Source organism: Loxodonta africana, chromosome 26 (assembly GCF_030014295.1).
Source record: "Loxodonta africana isolate mLoxAfr1 chromosome 26, mLoxAfr1.hap2, whole genome shotgun sequence".
NCBI lineage: Eukaryota > Metazoa > Chordata > Mammalia > Proboscidea > Elephantidae > Loxodonta > Loxodonta africana.
This window is the reverse complement of record NC_087367.1, coordinates 43938189-43955491: the sequence shown is the minus strand read 5'-3', so window position 1 is coordinate 43955491 and position 17303 is coordinate 43938189. Positions and strand designations below refer to the sequence as shown.

Here is a 17303-nt window from a genome sequence, read left to right as displayed (position 1 = left end):
GCCTAGAGCCAGGATGATAAGACAAAAGGATGGGCAGGCACAAGAGCCTTGTTCTGTTTCATGGCTGTGTGGTTTCAGGCATGTTTTCCTGTTATTAAATGGGGATGATAATACCCATCTCACAGGGGTGTTGTGAGGATTAAATGAGATAAGGAACGCAGAGTGCCTATCACAGTGCCTGGCACAAAGTAAGGTGGTCAATAATTTTTTGCATACCCTCTTCTCCATGAAGAAGTATTAGCATACTTTCCCCCTCAATTGTGTCTTTTCATTAAAACAGAACTCATTATTATAGCAACAAAGAGGAAATACTAAATAATATTCTTCAATCAGTATACTTATGAAATATGCAATTGGTATTCATTGGCTCGTAATTATTGAACCTTACTGGGTGAAGGTGTCAGAGGGATAGATTCTGGTATATATGTATGTGTGTGGGGGGGGTGTATATGTGTGTGTACATATATATATAATTATTGCCACTTAGTCAATTCCAACTCATGGTGATCCCACGTGTCAGAGTAGAACTGTACTCCACAGGGTTTTCAGGGGCTGATTTTTCAGGAGAAGATCACCAGGCCTTTCTTCCAAGGTACCTCTGAGTAGACTCAATCCTCCAACCTTTTGGTTAACAGCCAAGCACATTAACCGTTTGTACCATTACCCCCCCACCCCAACCCCCACCCCCTACCCCCCAAAAAGCTAAACCTGTTGCCATCAAATTGATTCCAACACATGACAACCCCGTACGTGCAGAGTAGAACTGTGCCCCACAGGGTTTTCAAGGCTCTAACCTTTTGGAAGCAGGTCGTCAGGCCTTTCTTCCAAGGTGCCTGTGAGTGGCACCTCATAGGCACCAACCTTTTGGTTGATAGTTGAGCACTTGACCATTGGAGCCACCTAGGAACTCCTATGTATCTATGACAGGTCCCAGTTGTCTGGTACTTTTCTTTAAGTTTTACTTATATGCACTGCAAAAGTAATGTTTACTTCTTGTAACAATTTAAACATCAAACAACACGAAAGTTAACTAAATTAAATTGACTGGTCTCCCCTTCTCCCATTCTCAAGCTTTTAGTGTAACCATTTTAAAAAATAATTTAATGTGAATTTTTTCATACACACATACACAGTATGGGTTCATAACCCAACAAACCTGTTGCCATCAAGTTGATTCCAATGCGTAACGACCCTATAGGACAGAGTAGAACTGCCTCGTAGGGTTTCCAAGGAGCAGGTGCTGAATTCGAACTGCCAACCTTTGGTTGGCAGCCAAGCCTTAACCACTGTGCCACCAAGGCTCCTCATGAGCTATACTACATGTCATATTCTATAACCTGCTCTTATCTTCCTCACTTAGCAGTACAATGCGGTCGTCTTTTGAAGTTGATATCTATTATTCATCTATTTGTTTTCAGTAGCTCCATGGCATTCCACGGGATGGAAGTGCAGGTTTCCACCCATTCTCCTCATTGTGGTCATAGAGTTTGGCTATAGAAGATGCTGCTGCAAAAAATACTTTTACAGACAAATTTAAATACTGGTATTTCTACTTCTGGGTTCAGTCCCTGGCTGATACACCCATGCACAGCGAATACCTGTGTGTCAGTGACGGCTCGCATGTTGCTATGATGCTGAACAGTTTTCACCAGATCTTCCAGACTAAGACAGACTAGGAAGAAAGGCCTGGTGATCTACTTCTGAAAATCAGCCAATGAAAACCATATGGCTCGCAACAGTCCCACTGGTAATCATTTTGTTCCGTTGTGCATGAGAGCGCCATGCTTTGGGCGCTGCCTCAGTGGCCGCTAACACTGCCTTCTACTTCTTTTGGATAAAGGTGGGATAAAGCCTCCCCCAGTTTATAACCAAAGAGTTGGCAAAGCCAAACAAATGATAATAAATTTGATACACCAACTTTTATTAGCCAGGCACCACAGTGGGGTATACAAAGCAAGCTAAGAACCTGGAGACTTGGTCTCTGATCTCAAGCAGCTCACCCAAGCAGCACGTGATTAAACATCAAGGCCAACATTACAAATGATTTATCTTAGTATTGTAGGTCCATGTTGAAATCTTGCTGAAGGTGCCAAGCCCTACTCCAGCCCCAGGTTCTATCAAGTTCTTATTAACGCTAGAGCAGTGTTGCATAAAAATCTTTTACATGCAGCTTCCTTCCACACCTTATTTGTAGCAGAAAACAAAAGGTACCATTCTCAACTAAATCAGACTGGAAGTGTTAATTCGCCTTTCTAAAGTGGCCACTGATTTCTCTGATTACTCACTGTTCGCTCCATCCTTTTCTTCTCAGAAGCTGAAAGTGAAAAGAAGTTTTCACAGCAGAAAACAATGTTTCTCCCTCAGTCCTTTGACACAATGTTTCAGGGCTGCACTTAGAACTAGATACTTAACTGCTTCACAGGAAAGAGCTGGAAGTTACACAACCAAGTTTAGTCATAAAATAATGTTTGAGAGCACATTAAACAGAATTCAACAGATTTTTTCTTTTTTAAGTAGCTATTTTTATGAAATAGTATCACCAGAACTGTTTTTTACTCTTGGTGATTTTACTGCAAAAATGTTTAAACACTGTGGCACACATGGAAGTGTGCAGCTTGCTGTCTCTTAAGAAACAATTTGCTGTTCAGCTGCAAGGAGCACAGTTAGCTGACAGCCTCCAGCTGCAGCACCTTCAGGAGGGGCTTTCTTCGGCTTTCCCGACAAATCCCAGCTCTTCCCAGCGCCCCAGCCGATGAATGACTCTGCGTGGCAAAGTACGCTGGGGCCTGGCCATTCTAGACCAGACCATCTTTGCTCTGCAGCTCTGGGATGACCAAGATGTTGTCAATCTGTATTGCAGTCGGGGGCTCTCTCTGACCAATCCTGCATCCTCCTTTCTTTATTTAATGACAGATCTGCGACTTAGTTTGTTGTCCTCCCTGTCCAGTCCTGATCCTCCCCTCTTTATTGTTCACAGGTAAACTTCTGACTTCCTAACTTCTTCTCATTGTCTGTTTTGTGGAGGACTCATTAGACACAAATGATTTCAAGACAATGCAGGAATACAAATGGAATACATCTAATTTGGAGTCTGTGGGTGGTACAAAGGGTTCCACACTCAACTATTAATTGAAAGGTTGGTGGTTGGAATCCAGGGGTGGATTATCCAATAAGCAAGTTAAGCATAGCCTTACTCGTGCTTGCTTACTAATCTGTAGTGAACAATTTCACATTTTTTTTAACCATATCAAAGATTCTGCTTCTAGGTATGGCAGCCATCTGTCTCTCTCCAAACCCCACAGGATGTTCCTACAGAGTCAAAGCCTCTTTTCAAATTTACAACCCCAGACAGGGGCAAAACAAAACAACAACAACAAAAAAACCTGTTGCCATTGAGTCAGTTCTGACTTATGGGACATAGCGGCCTTATAGGAAAGAGTGGAACTGCCCCACAGGGTTTCCAAGACTGTAGTCTTTATGGACGCAGACTGCCACATTTTTCTCCTGCAGAGCAGCTGGTGGATTCAAACTGCTGACCTTTTGGTTAGCAGCCTGAGCTCTTAACCACTGTGCCACCAGTGCTCCCTAGACGGGGGCAGGTAACCCAGTAAGCACGGTAAGCACGGGCTTACTTGTGCTTACTTACTAATCTGTACTGAACAATTTCACATGGGTTTCATTTTGATATGTTACGGTGAAACTCATGTGAATTTGTTCACTACAAATTAGTAAGTAAGCACAAGTAAGCCCATGCTTACTTTGCTTGTTGGATAATCTCCCCCTGTTTGAACCTACCCAGAGGTGCTTCAGAAGAAAGGCCTGGCTTCTGAGAGGTCATAGCCACTGAAAAACCTAGGGGGCACAGTTGTGCTCTGACACACATGGGTCGCCATGAGTCGGAATCAGCCCAATCACAATAGGTTAGTTGGTCGCTCCTGATTTAGAGCGCTGAGACACTCGAGCACACCCCTGCACCCTGGGTGTGCTTGCACCAGTCTCCGCTGAGAGCACTGAGACGCTCGAGCACACCCCCTGCACCCTGGGTGTGCTTGCACCAGTCTCCGCTGAGAGCACTGAGACGCTCGAGCCCACCCCCTGCACCCTGGGTGTGCTTGCACCAGTCTCCGCTGAGAGCACTGAGACGCTCGAGCACACCCCTGCACCCTGGGTGTGCTGGCACCAGTCTCCGCTGAGAGCGCTGAGACGCTCGAGCACACCCCTGCACCCTGGGTGTGCTGGCACCAGTCTCCGCTGAGAGCGCTGAGACGCTCGAGCACAGCCCCTGCACCCTGGGTGTGCTGGCACCAGTCTCCGCTGAGAGCGCTGAGACGCTCGAGCACACCCCTGCACCCTGGGTGTGCTGGCACCAGTCTCCGCTGAGAGCGCTGAGACGCTCGAGCCCACCCCCTGCACCCTGGGTGTGCTGGCACCAGTCTCCGCTGAGAGCGCTGAGACGCTCGAGCCCACCCCCTGCACCCTGGGTGTGCTGGCACCAGTCTCCGCTGAGAGCACTGAGACGCTCGAGCACACCCCTGCACCCTGGGTGTGCTGGCACCAGTCTCCGCTGAGAGCGCTGAGACGCTCGAGCACACCCCTGCACCCTGGGTGTGCTGGCACCAGTCTCCGCTGAGAGCGCTGAGACGCTCGAGCACACCCCTGCACCCTGGGTGTGCTGGCACCAGTCTCCGCTGAGAGCGCTGAGACGCTCGAGCACACCCCTGCACCCTGGGTGTGCTGGCACCAGTCTCCGCTGAGAGCGCTGAGACGCTCGAGCACAGCCCCTGCACCCTGGGTGTGCTGGCACCAGTCTCCGCTGAGAGCGCTGAGACGCTCGAGCACACCCCTGCACCCTGGGTGTGCTGGCACCAGTCTCCGTGGAGAGCGCTGAGCACACCCCGTGCACCCTCGAGCACACCCCTGCACCCTGGGTGTGCTGGCACCAGTCTCCGCTGAGAGCACTGAGACGCTCGAGCACACCCCCTGCGCCCTGGGTGTGCTGGCACCAGTCTCCGCTGAGAGCGCTGAGACGCTCGAGCACACCCCTGCACCCTGGGTGTGCTGGCACCAGTCTCCGCTGAGAGCACTGAGACGCTCGAGCCCACCCCCTGCACCCTGGGTGTGCTGGCACCAGTCTCCGCGGAGAGCGCTGAGCACACCCCGTGCACCCTCGAGCACACCCCTGTACCCTGGGTGTGCTGGCACCAGTCTCCGCTGAGAGCGCTGAGACGCTCGAGCACACCCCTGCACCCTGGGTGTGCTGGCACCAGTCTCCGCTGAGAGCGCTGAGACGCTCGAGCCCACCTCCTGCACCCTGGGTGTGCTGGCACCAGTCTCCGCGGAGAGCGCTGAGCACACCCCGTGCACCCTCGAGCCCACCCCCTGCACCCTGGGTGTGCTGGCACCAGTCTCCGCGGAGAGCGCTGAGCACACCCCGTGCACCCTCGAGCACACCCCTGCACCCTGGGTGTGCTGGCACCAGTCTCCGCGGAGAGCGCTGAGCACACCCCGTGCACCCTCGAGCACACCCCTGCACCCTGGGTGTGCTGGCACCAGTCTCCGCGGAGAGCGCTGAGCACACCCCGTGCACCCTCGAGCACAGCCCCTGCACCCTCGAGCCCACCCCCTGCACCCTGGGTGTGCTGGCACCAGTCTCCGCGGAGAGCGCTGAGCACACCCCGTGCACCCTCGAGCACACCCCTGCACCCTGGGTGTGCTGGCACCAGTCTCCGCGGAGAGCGCTGAGCACACCCCGTGCACCCTCGAGCACACCCCTGCACCCTGGGTGTGCTGGCACCAGTCTCCGCGGAGAGCGCTGAGCACACCCCGTGCACCCTCGAGCACACCCCTGCACCCTGGGTGTGCTGGCACCAGTCTCCGCGGAGAGCGCTGAGCACACCCCGTGCACCCTCGAGCACACCCCTGCACCCTGGGTGTGCTGGCACCAGTCTCCGCGGAGAGCGCTGAGCACACCCCGTGCACCCTCGAGCACACCCCTGCACCCTGAGTGTGCTGGCACCAGTCTCCGCGGAGAGCGCTGAGCACACCCCGTGCACCCTCGAGCACACCCCTGCACCCTGGGTGTGCTGGCACCAGTCTCCGCGGAGAGCGCTGAGCACACCCCGTGCACCCTCGAGCACACCCCTGCACCCTGGGTGTGCTGGCACCAGTCTCCGCGGAGAGCGCTGAGCACACCCCGTGCACCCTCAAGCACACCCCTGCACCCTGGGTGTGCTGGCACCAGTCTCCGCGGAGAGCGCTGAGCACACCCCGTGCACCCTCAAGCACACCCCTGCACCCTGGGTGTGCTGGCACCAGTCTCCGCGGAGAGCGCTGAGCACACCCCTGCACCCTCGAGCACACCCCTGCACCCTGGGTGTGCTGGCACCAGTCTCCGCGGAAAATGAGTTAGGAGCCTTCCGAAGTGAAACTGACTGTTCATTTCAGTTATTCAGCTGAGACACAGATGGAATCTAACCCAGAGAAAAACCAACTCACATTCTGAAATCCCACTCTAGTTCCCTGAATTATTTCTAAGGACTAAGAGGAGGAACTTATGTTAGCCTTCCTTTTGTATTTGATATGAACTGATTCGAGCCAAGACGTCATAGCTACAATGAGTGAACACTATTTCAATTTCTACCACTTTAATCACAGTTTCGCTTAGACCACTATTCTTCCTGCTGAGATGCCTCCCCTTGTGATTCCACAGACTGAGAAGGAAAAAAATAATAATAATTACATTCTTGCTGTTGCAGGAGAGTTTGGAGAGGTGTACAAGGGGCGTTTGAAACTACCAGGAAAGAGGGAAATCTACGTGGCCATCAAGACCCTGAAGGCCGGCTACTCGGAAAAGCAGCGTCGGGACTTTCTGAGCGAGGCCAGCATCATGGGCCAGTTTGACCATCCCAACATCATCCGCCTGGAGGGCGTGGTCACCAAGAGCCGGCCGGTCATGATTATCACAGAGTTCATGGAGAATGGCGCTTTGGATTCTTTCCTCAGGGTAAGAGTGCCTCAGGGGTGTTGCTGATGTTAGCATGTTGGACACTGGAAAACAATGACTCTGACAAGGATACTTGTGTAGATAACTAGCCCTTTAGGAATCACTTGATGACATGTGAGCAGGGCATTGGAGGCGTTAATAATGTTAACAAAGATTTGTTGCTAAAAGGAGAGAACAAAGCAAAGCATGTGGACTCTCCTGCGGGAAGATGGCATACAGTTGGGCTTCGATAAATGTCTGTTGGATGAACACGAATGAATAGTTGTTGCTGTTAGCTGCAGTCAAGTCAGCTGCAACTCACGGTGATGCCATGTACAGCAGAACAAAATGTTGCCTGGTACTGCAGCATCTTCATGGTCATAGGTATGCTCAAGTCCGTTGCTGTGGCCACTGTGTATTTTGAGTGCCTTCCGACCTAGGGGGCTCATCTTCCAGCATTATATCAGACAATATTCTGTTGTGATCATAAGTTTTCATTAGCTTGCCCTTTTCTGACACCTGGGAAACCTGTTCTCTGAGGAGGCATTTCCGGGCAGGGAAGGGGATACTGTGTCACAAGCATCCACAGGTCTTTCCCAGGGTTGGTGAAGAATTATGACATCCAACCAACCCACAGTGGAGATGGGATGCACCTGAAGGCATATGGCTGGGAGATCTTTAAGAGAGCCCAGTCAGAACATGCGCCATATGGAGCCAAGTCCTCAGTGGAGCCTGCTATGTGACGGATCACTTTTATATGGCCTTACTCACCATGGTCTTATAACTCCCACCAAATTTTTGAATGGGACTAAGAAAATAAGGTACCTGTAGCCCACCAAGGGGATTGGACAGCTTGGTAATAATGCAAATAAAGCATATGACATGCTTGTAGGGGTGGGAACATGAAAATAAGGTATATGGAACCTTAACAAGGAGATTGGTCAGTTTTGCCATCCCATAGGCTTAAAATGAGCCAACCCAGAGGTAGAAAGGGGGGACCTCACTACTACTAAGAAGAGACAGGAGCAGAGCATGTCATTTGGACTCGGGGTCCCTGTGCTGAGAACCTCCTAGATCCAGGAGACAGAGAAAGCTTATAACACTTGAGATGGCACAAGATGGTGAGAAGCAGTGGCACAGACATGGCAGTAGCAGAACCAGGAGACCAGCGGAAAGTGGTGAGGTGGGCTTCCTGGCCTATGGAGCAAGATGGTTACAGTGAGTGTGCCGACTCACAAACTGAGAGAGCTGAGGGCCTCTGGACATGAGGCCGTGAGTGTGGTCTCACAACTGTGAGTATGATCTGTGAGTTCTGTATAGCCATTGCAATAAAATTATCGAACACAGCAGAGAATTAGAGAGTGCCGTGGGAGGGCCAGATGATGTCAGAATTGGTAAAATGGTTGGAGGGTGGAGATATGTCTGAGCTCCACCTCATAAGAATCAGTCTTGAACTGTTAGTCTTGATTCTCCTTGCCCCTTGTGAAATTAGAGGAGGTCAGACATCACCACCACCACACTGTTTTTACAGTTGGTGCCATTCTTTTTACAGAGCCTCATCTATTCCTATAGAGTATCGCAAAGCACTTAGTGAAGAGGTGGTTGAGAATGGCTAAGATGGTGCTGTCCAGAGAGTGGAGGCTCAGAGAAGAAGGTCCATTGAACAGCATCAAGGACTGGGGTGGAACCTCCTGAGTAAGAACTTTAGGGCGATACCAATAGCAGGCTATGCACGTAGGCAAAGCTACCAAATACCACGTGTGGCTGCATATCAAAGGACCATTCATACAATCAGTCATTCAGATATTCATGGGGTGACTGCTCTGGCCAGGCCCTGTGCTGGCTGCTGGGCCTATAGAGATGAAAGAACCATTGCTCTAATGCTATATAACAAGTCATCCCAAAATTTAGGGATGGCTTCACACAGCAACAGTCATTTATTTTGCTCACGGATCTGCGACTTGGACAGGGCGCACTTTCCAATGAGTCATCAGTTGGGGTAGCTCAAAGGCTGTGGGTTAGAGTCACCTGAAGGCTCACTCACTCATGTGTCTGGCAGTTGATGTTCATTGTCAGCTGGAACCCCCCCATGTGGCCTGCTTGGGCTTCATCAGAGAAAGCTGGGTTCCAAGAACAAGCATCCCAAGAGGCCGAAGCCGAAGCTGCACCGCCATTTGTGACCTAGCCTTGGAAGTCACACAGTGTACTTCCATCATAGTCACAGGATCACCCAGATTCAAGGAGAGGAAACAGGCCCCATGTTCTGATGGGAGGACAGCAACCCAATGTCTTCTTACTCATATGGAATGGAAGATCTTGTTACAGGCCTCTTGGAGAATTCAGTTTTCCACAGGCCTAATCCTTGTGCCTGAGGACCCTGGTGCAGAAAGACTCTAGCGATCATCTGACTATATAATACTTTTTTGTTGTCATGAGTGGAGGACAGAGGTATCATAAATAAGTAGAGGAGAACTTAAATCTTCCTGGGGGAGTCAGGAAAGGCTTCAAAGAGGAGGGAGCAGGTCATATGATATTGGATAATGAGGAATTTGCCAATCAGGTGCAGGCCCAGGCAGGTAGACTGAGGGAACAGCATGTACAAAGATCTTTTATATTTGCTCGGCAGCTTCATGGTGGCTCCTGAGCTCAGACGCAGAGCTTTAGTGGGTGCAGTGTGGAAGGGAAACTCAGCAATGTGTCTAGAAGCTGCATTTGCACAATACTGAAGTTTGCAGGGCAAACACACACCTTTTGTTTCATACATGTAATTAGGCAGTCGTGGTTTTGGGGGGAGAAGCGTAACTGATGTAGGTTATGGGGCCCTGAAGCCTGGAACTAAGCCTGAACGGGCTCCGTGAGCGTATGAGTTTTCTTATTGTTTTTTGAAACCCCCGTACCTAGCACAGGGTTGTTGTTGGTAGTAATCATTGAGTCAACTCTGATTCATAAGGACCTTATGTATAAGTGAAGGAATTATTACACCATCTTCATGGTCATTGGTATGTTGGAGTACATTTCTACAGCTATTATATCAATCCATCTCATGGAGGGTTTCCCTTGTTTTCATGGGCCCTCTACTTTACCAAATATGAAAAACCCTGTTGATTATAACTTAGCAAAGAGAGCCCCTGGCAAATGCTGATTGAACATGAACAACTATTTCTGAAACAGTAGTATTAGGGAATGGCAGGAGAGATCTAGTTATCGTGTGTGCACATGATCTCTTGCTCAGTGTCCTTGGAGCCACACCTGTAATATGCAAGGTATGGACCATGCTTTGCTGGGGGCATTCATTCCTGATCAGAGATCTCAGGAAGACAGTCAAATAAGAATGAATAGAAGGCAATGCTAGAAGAACAAGCATTTTTTTAGAACTAGCCTCAAGATTCTTTCAGGAGTCATTTATTTCCTACAAGTCACCTGACTGTACTTCACAGAAAGCCACAACATGATTTGGGGACTGTGATTAGACTCCCTCCCTGGAACGTGCAGGAGACAAAGTGATTCATTCTTAGGAGCCTACAGAAAATCAAAGCCCCACACCATTGCTCCTCACAGGAACTATTTTCATGTGGGGCCCAGGACCTGGAGACATTTTGGACACCAGTGTTTTTCGTGATGATGAGGCCCAGCTTTCCAAGACTGAAGCATAGGTAAAGGGATGAGGAGAAGAGATGGCAAGAAAGGAGTGGCAAGAGCAGGCAGAGCCAAGAGGAGAAAGGAGAAATGAAGCATTTCTGACTCCTTGCACAGCATGGAGGCAGGTAATCTATAAATCTAATTTTAGCCTTATTACCAAACCCTGGAGCATAGCACATTAATTGATGTATCTGCTGCTAGATAAAATTGAAAAGTAGGTCATCAGTTCAGTTCTGCAGGGTCCATCTTTTGGGAAGAAGGATAATTTTAGGATCGCCATTGAGAGAAGAAATACAAAGGGTTAGTCCTCAATTTGTGCGACTGTTCCTCCCCTCAATTCCTTTATGCTGGATGTAGCATCTTTGGAGAGTGGTGAAAGATCCAGCTCTGGGTCAGCATCCAAGAGGCTGCGGGCATCAGGAAGCTAGTCAGCACATTGGACATGGCTTCTCACAGTCCACTCACTGTTCCTCTTCCATTTCAGATCTCAGATCTAGAGAGATTAGAAGCACCATTATTCTTTAACCATACATTCAGTAGGTTTATTATCATCTTTTTTTTTTCTTTTTGGCTAAGCCATGGACTACATAGTATAAAAATCCATAATTAAACATTTACTTCTTGGCATTCAAATCCAAGGGATTCAATATGGTCACTCTTCCATAATCTTAGGAATAATTCCTGAGTGAACATCAAAGCCCTGGTCAATGTCCTATGGCTTAGCTGAGAAAGTCAGCATGCTCCGTAAGACTTCCTTGCCTGAAGTTTGGCTTTGGGGTCAACTGATGGTCCCTTTGCAGATGGTCATAACTGGAAGACTCTTGAAAGTCAATGAGTAATGACAAATGGGGATCTGTCTCATCCCCTAATATCCAACAGGGAAGCTCATTCACGGGCTGAAGCTGGAGGACAGCAACCCAGATGTCAGAAAGAAAGTACCAGATTGGAAGCCCTAAAACCAAGATTCCACTTTGGGCTCTGCTCTGAGTCACCCAGCAGCCTTGAGCGAATCTGTTAACTCAATCTCCCAGTCTATAAACTACAGGCATTGAGCTGGATGATCTTGAAAAGGCTCTTATAGTTAAAAAAAAAAAAAAAAAAAAAAAAAATCTGTGATTTGTTCTCTTCAAACAAATCAAATAAGGATTTCATTTCCTCAAGTGGATTTGTCAGTGAAAGCTGAAATACCTAAATCCTTTCTGTCTAATGTAAGGGCCAGCAAGTGGCTCCAATGCGTTTGCAGAAAAGCAATTTCAGCAGAAAGCACTTCATGAAGGGAAGAAAGTTTAAATCGCTTAACTTCACCCAGGCCTGTATTTTTTTCTGAAGCAGTGTTTTTACCACGGGCTCAGGAGAGCCCCCAAAGTCGTCAAGAAATCTGGGGTTTCTTCTGCCTTGTTTGTCTTTGTATGTTCATGTTCCTATTTCTGGAAGTTCTAATAGTTGTACAGGTAATTGTGGTAGAATAATGTGGAAAAGGATAGCAAGAATGGTAGCACAACTTGAAGAATGTAACCAATGTCACTGAATTGTACATGTAAAAATTGTTGACATGATGTATATTTGCTGTGCATACCTCTACTAAAATTAAAAAAGATGATAATCTTTACAAAATTGACTTAAAAAAAAGTTGAATGTATCAGAAAATCTTAGTATGTTTATATCCTTAAGTTTCACCAAGATTATGAACCCTGTGTTACCATGGTATGTATCCCCCCTGCAGATTCTCAGGAAAATGTGTCACCCATTTCAGGGTTATCATATTCCAATGGGAAGGCCACTGGAGAGGAGTTAAAAGACCCAGATAAGAGGATCGTATCTGTGGTACACATGCCTCTACTTTCTATTGTTTTGGTCATAGCAGACATTACTAATCAATCATAGCTCTTCTCCCGGCAAAGCTCGTACGCAGCTTTCTTCTCTCCACAGCATTTGAGGCAGCTATCATCAATTGATCACAGATGGAATGTCAGCAGAGAAGCAATTTGCTGTTCCAGTCTTAGATTCTTGTTATAATTCAAAACCACATAGAGTGATTTAAGGTTTATCACTTAAACTTTCTGGACCTCCTCCCTCTTATCTATGAACAGGATACACTATTGCCTGCCTTGCCTACTGTCAGAACTGTTTTTCAGGATCAAAACATGTTCTGTGAAGTATAACTTGCCATTCAAAAGTCGAGTAATGGAAGAAACCAATGTTTGTTGATTAATTGATCCAAACTTTAGGCCTGCATCATTAAGCCCAATCTTCCACTACCACAGCTCAGGGGACTGGTATAGATGATGAATTGTTGAGCTTGGAAGACATCGTGAACTGGGTTCTCCAAAGGCAATGATCCCCAGGAGGGCATGAGAAGCCTGCAGTGCAGACCCCAGGTATTCTTTCCCAGTCTCTCTCACTGTGCATCAAGGATGTGTGTGAGAGCTTATCTGTGGGGCAAAGTGGCCCTACTGACAATACAGTGATCATTGCTGCTGGCCTAGTATACCTGGGACATTGAGCTAATCCCTTTCACATGTATTATCTCAGCTATACCCCACCGAAACCCTATGATAAATGGACACTATGTTCTTATTTTACTGATGTGGAAATCACTCCTCTGGAGGTTAAATAACTTACCCACAGTCACGCGGCAGAGTCTGAATCCAACCCAGGTCTGCCGGGCTCCAGAGTCTGGACTTTTAACCACTTCTTCACCTTTGTTAACCCCAGAAATTATAAGTATGACTGATAAAAATTTTAAAATAACTCAGATAATAAAGCAGCTCTATGAAGTTTTTTTTTTTTTTTTAATGAAGATTTAGGAGTCCCTGGGTGGTACAAACAGTTAACGTTCTTGGGTGCTAACCGGAAGGTTGGAGGTTCAAGTCCAGAGATATCTCGAAAGAAAGGCCTGGTAATCTGCTTCTGACAAATCAGCCATTGGAAAACTATGGAGCACACGTGGAGTTGCCATGACTCGGAATCGACTAGATGACAACTGGTTTGGTTAAGAAGACTTAGATGGCTTAAAGCAGAAGCACAGACATGTTGCTGCATAGGCTTTCAGTATCGTTCCTTCTCAAAGTTGCTTGGAGCCACTACCAGTAAAAACCAGTGCCCTCCCCAAAATGTATTTACAAGTCTGCTTCTTTAGGAACACTTTTATTTTTAACCACATTGTTGTCTAAACTCACAGAAAGCAAGTAACAGACTGAATTGAAAAAATACAACTGGTGTGACTTGAGGCTGAGATACATTTTTACAATATAAAAGTTGCATGACAACTTTCTGGGAAGTGAATTCCCAGAGAAGTACTTGGAGAAAATTAAAGGTGCTAGCAAAGCGTGGCTAACTTCTTGAGAAGGTGTTGGTTGAAATTCATTAGTGAGAAGAATTTTTGTCACTCACTGCACATCCAGCTCTCAAAGATGGGCAACATGTGCTGAGAACCAGGGAGAGTTTCCAGAAAGCAGGTCTATGTTTTCTTTTGGAGTTGGTTAGGAAAAAAGAGTGTTGCAGATTAAGCCTTCTGGGGAAATTGGAAGGCAGTTAAAATTTGGCTTAGAAACAGCCCGGAACTTGGGGTGTCTCAGACCCTGGGTGTTTGGGGACCCTCCCTCTGTCAAGGGTCTCTGTGTCAGTTTGCTCCCTCCTTCAACTGAGCAGGGAGCAGAACCCCCAGAACACAGGCCCAGGCTTGCAGTTTGACAGTTTGTTATCATTATTGGACTTTTTGAATATCAGGTTTTCTCTAATAAACAGGGTATTTTATGTCAGGTGTTTTATTTTTCCTTACTTATATTTATGTAGGAAATGCCTTTGCACTTTTGCATTTGAAAGGTCATATTTGGCTTTAGTCTAGAAGTGAGGGGTATGGTGACATAAGGTGAAGCAGTCCCCGATCCCATGGGGATCTCATGGGCCATGCTAAGGAGTTTGAAGATTTTCCTTAACAAAAGCATACATTTTATGTTTTGTACATATTTAAATGTGAGACTGTATGGAATACCTTGTGTAACACCCTGGCATATAGTAGGTGCTCAATAAATAACAGTTCCTCACACTGTTTATAATTTCTGCATTTCACATGGGGACCGTGTAGAAGAGGGCATGACCAGCTTGCCCAGTGCCTGCATTCAGCAGAAACTTGATTAGACCCTGATGTTGTGCAGCCTCCCACCTCTCCTCCTATCAGAGCATAATCTCTACAGAGCAGTACTCATAGCCCTTTGGGGAGCAGCTGGGGCTGGACTGGGTGAGGAAATCTGTTCTTGGCAGGCTTGGCCTAGGCCCCAAGAACTTTGGGCAAGAAGGAGGAAAGTGTGGACTCATTTGCTGAAGAATCTGTCACCTACCCAGGGGAGGGGCATACACCGGAGAAAATGTGAGCCCACTGATGATTGGGGAGAAGGCAGCACAAGGAGGAGCAGCAATGGCTGTATTCACTGGGAGGGTCTGCGTAGCACATGCTGTGCCATGGGCTTCTCTTGCACCCTTAATCCTAACGACCTTAGGAGGTAGATATCATTGGGCATCCCTATGTAAAGGCTGACAGTACTAGTATCATCCAAGGAAAATACTCTACATTTAATTTGGGAAACAGGAAGAGATGTACCAGCCATTCATTCAACATAACTTTATTGAGTTTTTGCTATCTAAATTACAGTCCTCAGCACTGAGAATACTGTGGTGACCACAAGAGATGAAGGTCTTGTCCTCAAAGTGCTTAGAGTCAAGTAGGAGAGGCAGACAGACAGAAAGACACACACACAATTAAAACTTATGTGTTAAAAAGAAGCATAAGAGCATGAGCGGAAATCTAGTAGTAAGAAGGTGCTAGTTTTACTTGGGCGGGACAGTGTGGTTCAGTGGTAGAATTCTTGCTTTCCATGCAGGAGACCCAGGCTCATTCCTGGCCGGTGCACCTCAACCGCAGCCAGCACCCATCTGTCAGTGGAGGCTTGGGTGTTGCTGTGTTGCTGAGCAGGTTTCATTAGAGCTTCCAAACTCAGATGGACTAAGGAAGAAAGACCTAATGATCTACTTCCCAAAAAATCATTGAACAAAAACCCTGTGGATCACAACAGGTCGATCCCCGTGTGCGTGGGGTCACCATGAGTTAGGGGCCGACTCAACAACAGGTAACAAAACAACAACAACGGTTATATTTGAGGAAGGGTGTAGTTATAGAGAAGGCCTTTCTGAGTAAGCATCATTTAAGCTGAGACCTGAAGGGTGATAGGTGTTGATCATGAGGAAAAAAACATTCCAGGCAGAAGGAATAGCATGTATAAGGACACTGAGGCAGGAAGACCTTAGCTTGGGAAAAAATTGAGAGATCATCAGTGGCTTTAGCCTAGGAGTGAGGAGTACGATGTCATAAGGTGAGGCAGTTCTTGATTGCATGGGGCTCTCGTGGGCCATGCTAAGGAGCCTGAAGATTTTCCTTAATGCAGTGGGAGGCTATTAAAGAGTTTTTAGCCAGGGAGTGACATGATCTGATTTATGTCTTAAAAAGATCGCGCTTGCTGTCGTGTAGAGAATGGATTGTAGGGGTCAAGTGCAGGGAGGCTGTTACAGGTGATTGATGATAGTGACTTGGTTAGAATAGTGGCAGTGAAGATGGAGAGGAGTGGATGAGTTCGAGACGTAATTTGGAGATGAAATTGACAGGGCTTGGCAAAGAGAAGAGAGCAGAGCATTCAAGGAAAGGAATGGTGATGGGAGTCAGAGAGGGAGGACAGGAGCAGCAAGCAGCTTGACCTGACTCTTACAGAGGCTGACAAGCAGCAGGGCCATAGTACCTTCGCTTCTGCTTAACCATTGAAGCCCATCTTGATCCTGATGCCTTTTGTGTCTCATCACAGCAAAATGACGGGCAGTTCACGGTGATCCAGCTGGTGGGTATGCTCAGGGGCATCGCCGCTGGCATGAAGTACCTGGCTGAGATGAACTATGTGCACCGAGACCTGGCTGCTAGAAACATTCTGGTCAACAGTAACCTGGTGTGCAAGGTGTCCGATTTCGGACTTTCCCGCTACCTCCAGGATGACACCTCAGACCCTACCTACACCAGCTCCTTGGTGAGTCCTTCTTGGTATTCTCAGGTAAAAACGTGACATGAGTAAAAGGTGGCTGCGCATAGCTTGTGGCAGGGCAGACAGGGCCTGGACTCATATCTCCGCTGGGGGAACCAGATGCTGAGAGAAACAATAGAAGCTGGTTGTCTAGGCAAGCAGCTGGGCTTGGAGAAGGGGTCAGTTTCTACCGAGAAGCCCTGGTGTTTTCTGGGCAGTGGGAAGAGGAAATCTTGGAAAAGATGATTTTGGGGAACCCAGAGTTGGACAGTGGCAGCAGAGACACCTGTCCTTAGGGAGTAGGCTGTAGGCATGCTTCACGCTTTCGGTCCCCAGTTAGTTTGGGCGCTGTGCTGCCAGGAAGACTCCTAGAAGTCCTCCTCTTCACCTTCTACGTTGCTTCTAGCTTGTTTTAAGTGTCATTTACTTGATGATTACACTTCAATTTATGTTTTCTGCTCAGCCTTCCCTCACTACCCCAAGATGCTCTAATTGTCTATGTCCACTGCCTTGTTCACACAATTCTACTTAGTTCTTTCACCAGCTCCTCAAGCTTAGGAGGTCCAAATAGAGCTCTTGATTTACTCTCCAATATTCCCTCCCTGGTCTCTCCATTTCAG

General features: G+C 47.7%; 1 protein-coding gene across 3 annotated transcripts in view; it reads left to right on the top strand.

Annotated features, from left to right (window-relative positions):
• EPHB1 (EPH receptor B1) overlaps window positions 1-17303 on the top strand; it is a 438525-nt gene that overhangs the window by 336127 nt on the left and 85095 nt on the right. For all 3 annotated transcript variants that reach the window (XM_023538823.2, XM_010599498.3, XM_064277288.1), the window contains 2 exons: window positions 6756-7003; window positions 16474-16689. In XM_023538823.2, the coding sequence (XP_023394591.1) occupies window positions 6756-7003; window positions 16474-16689 (464 nt within the window). The remainder of the gene's footprint in view (window positions 1-6755; window positions 7004-16473; window positions 16690-17303) is intronic.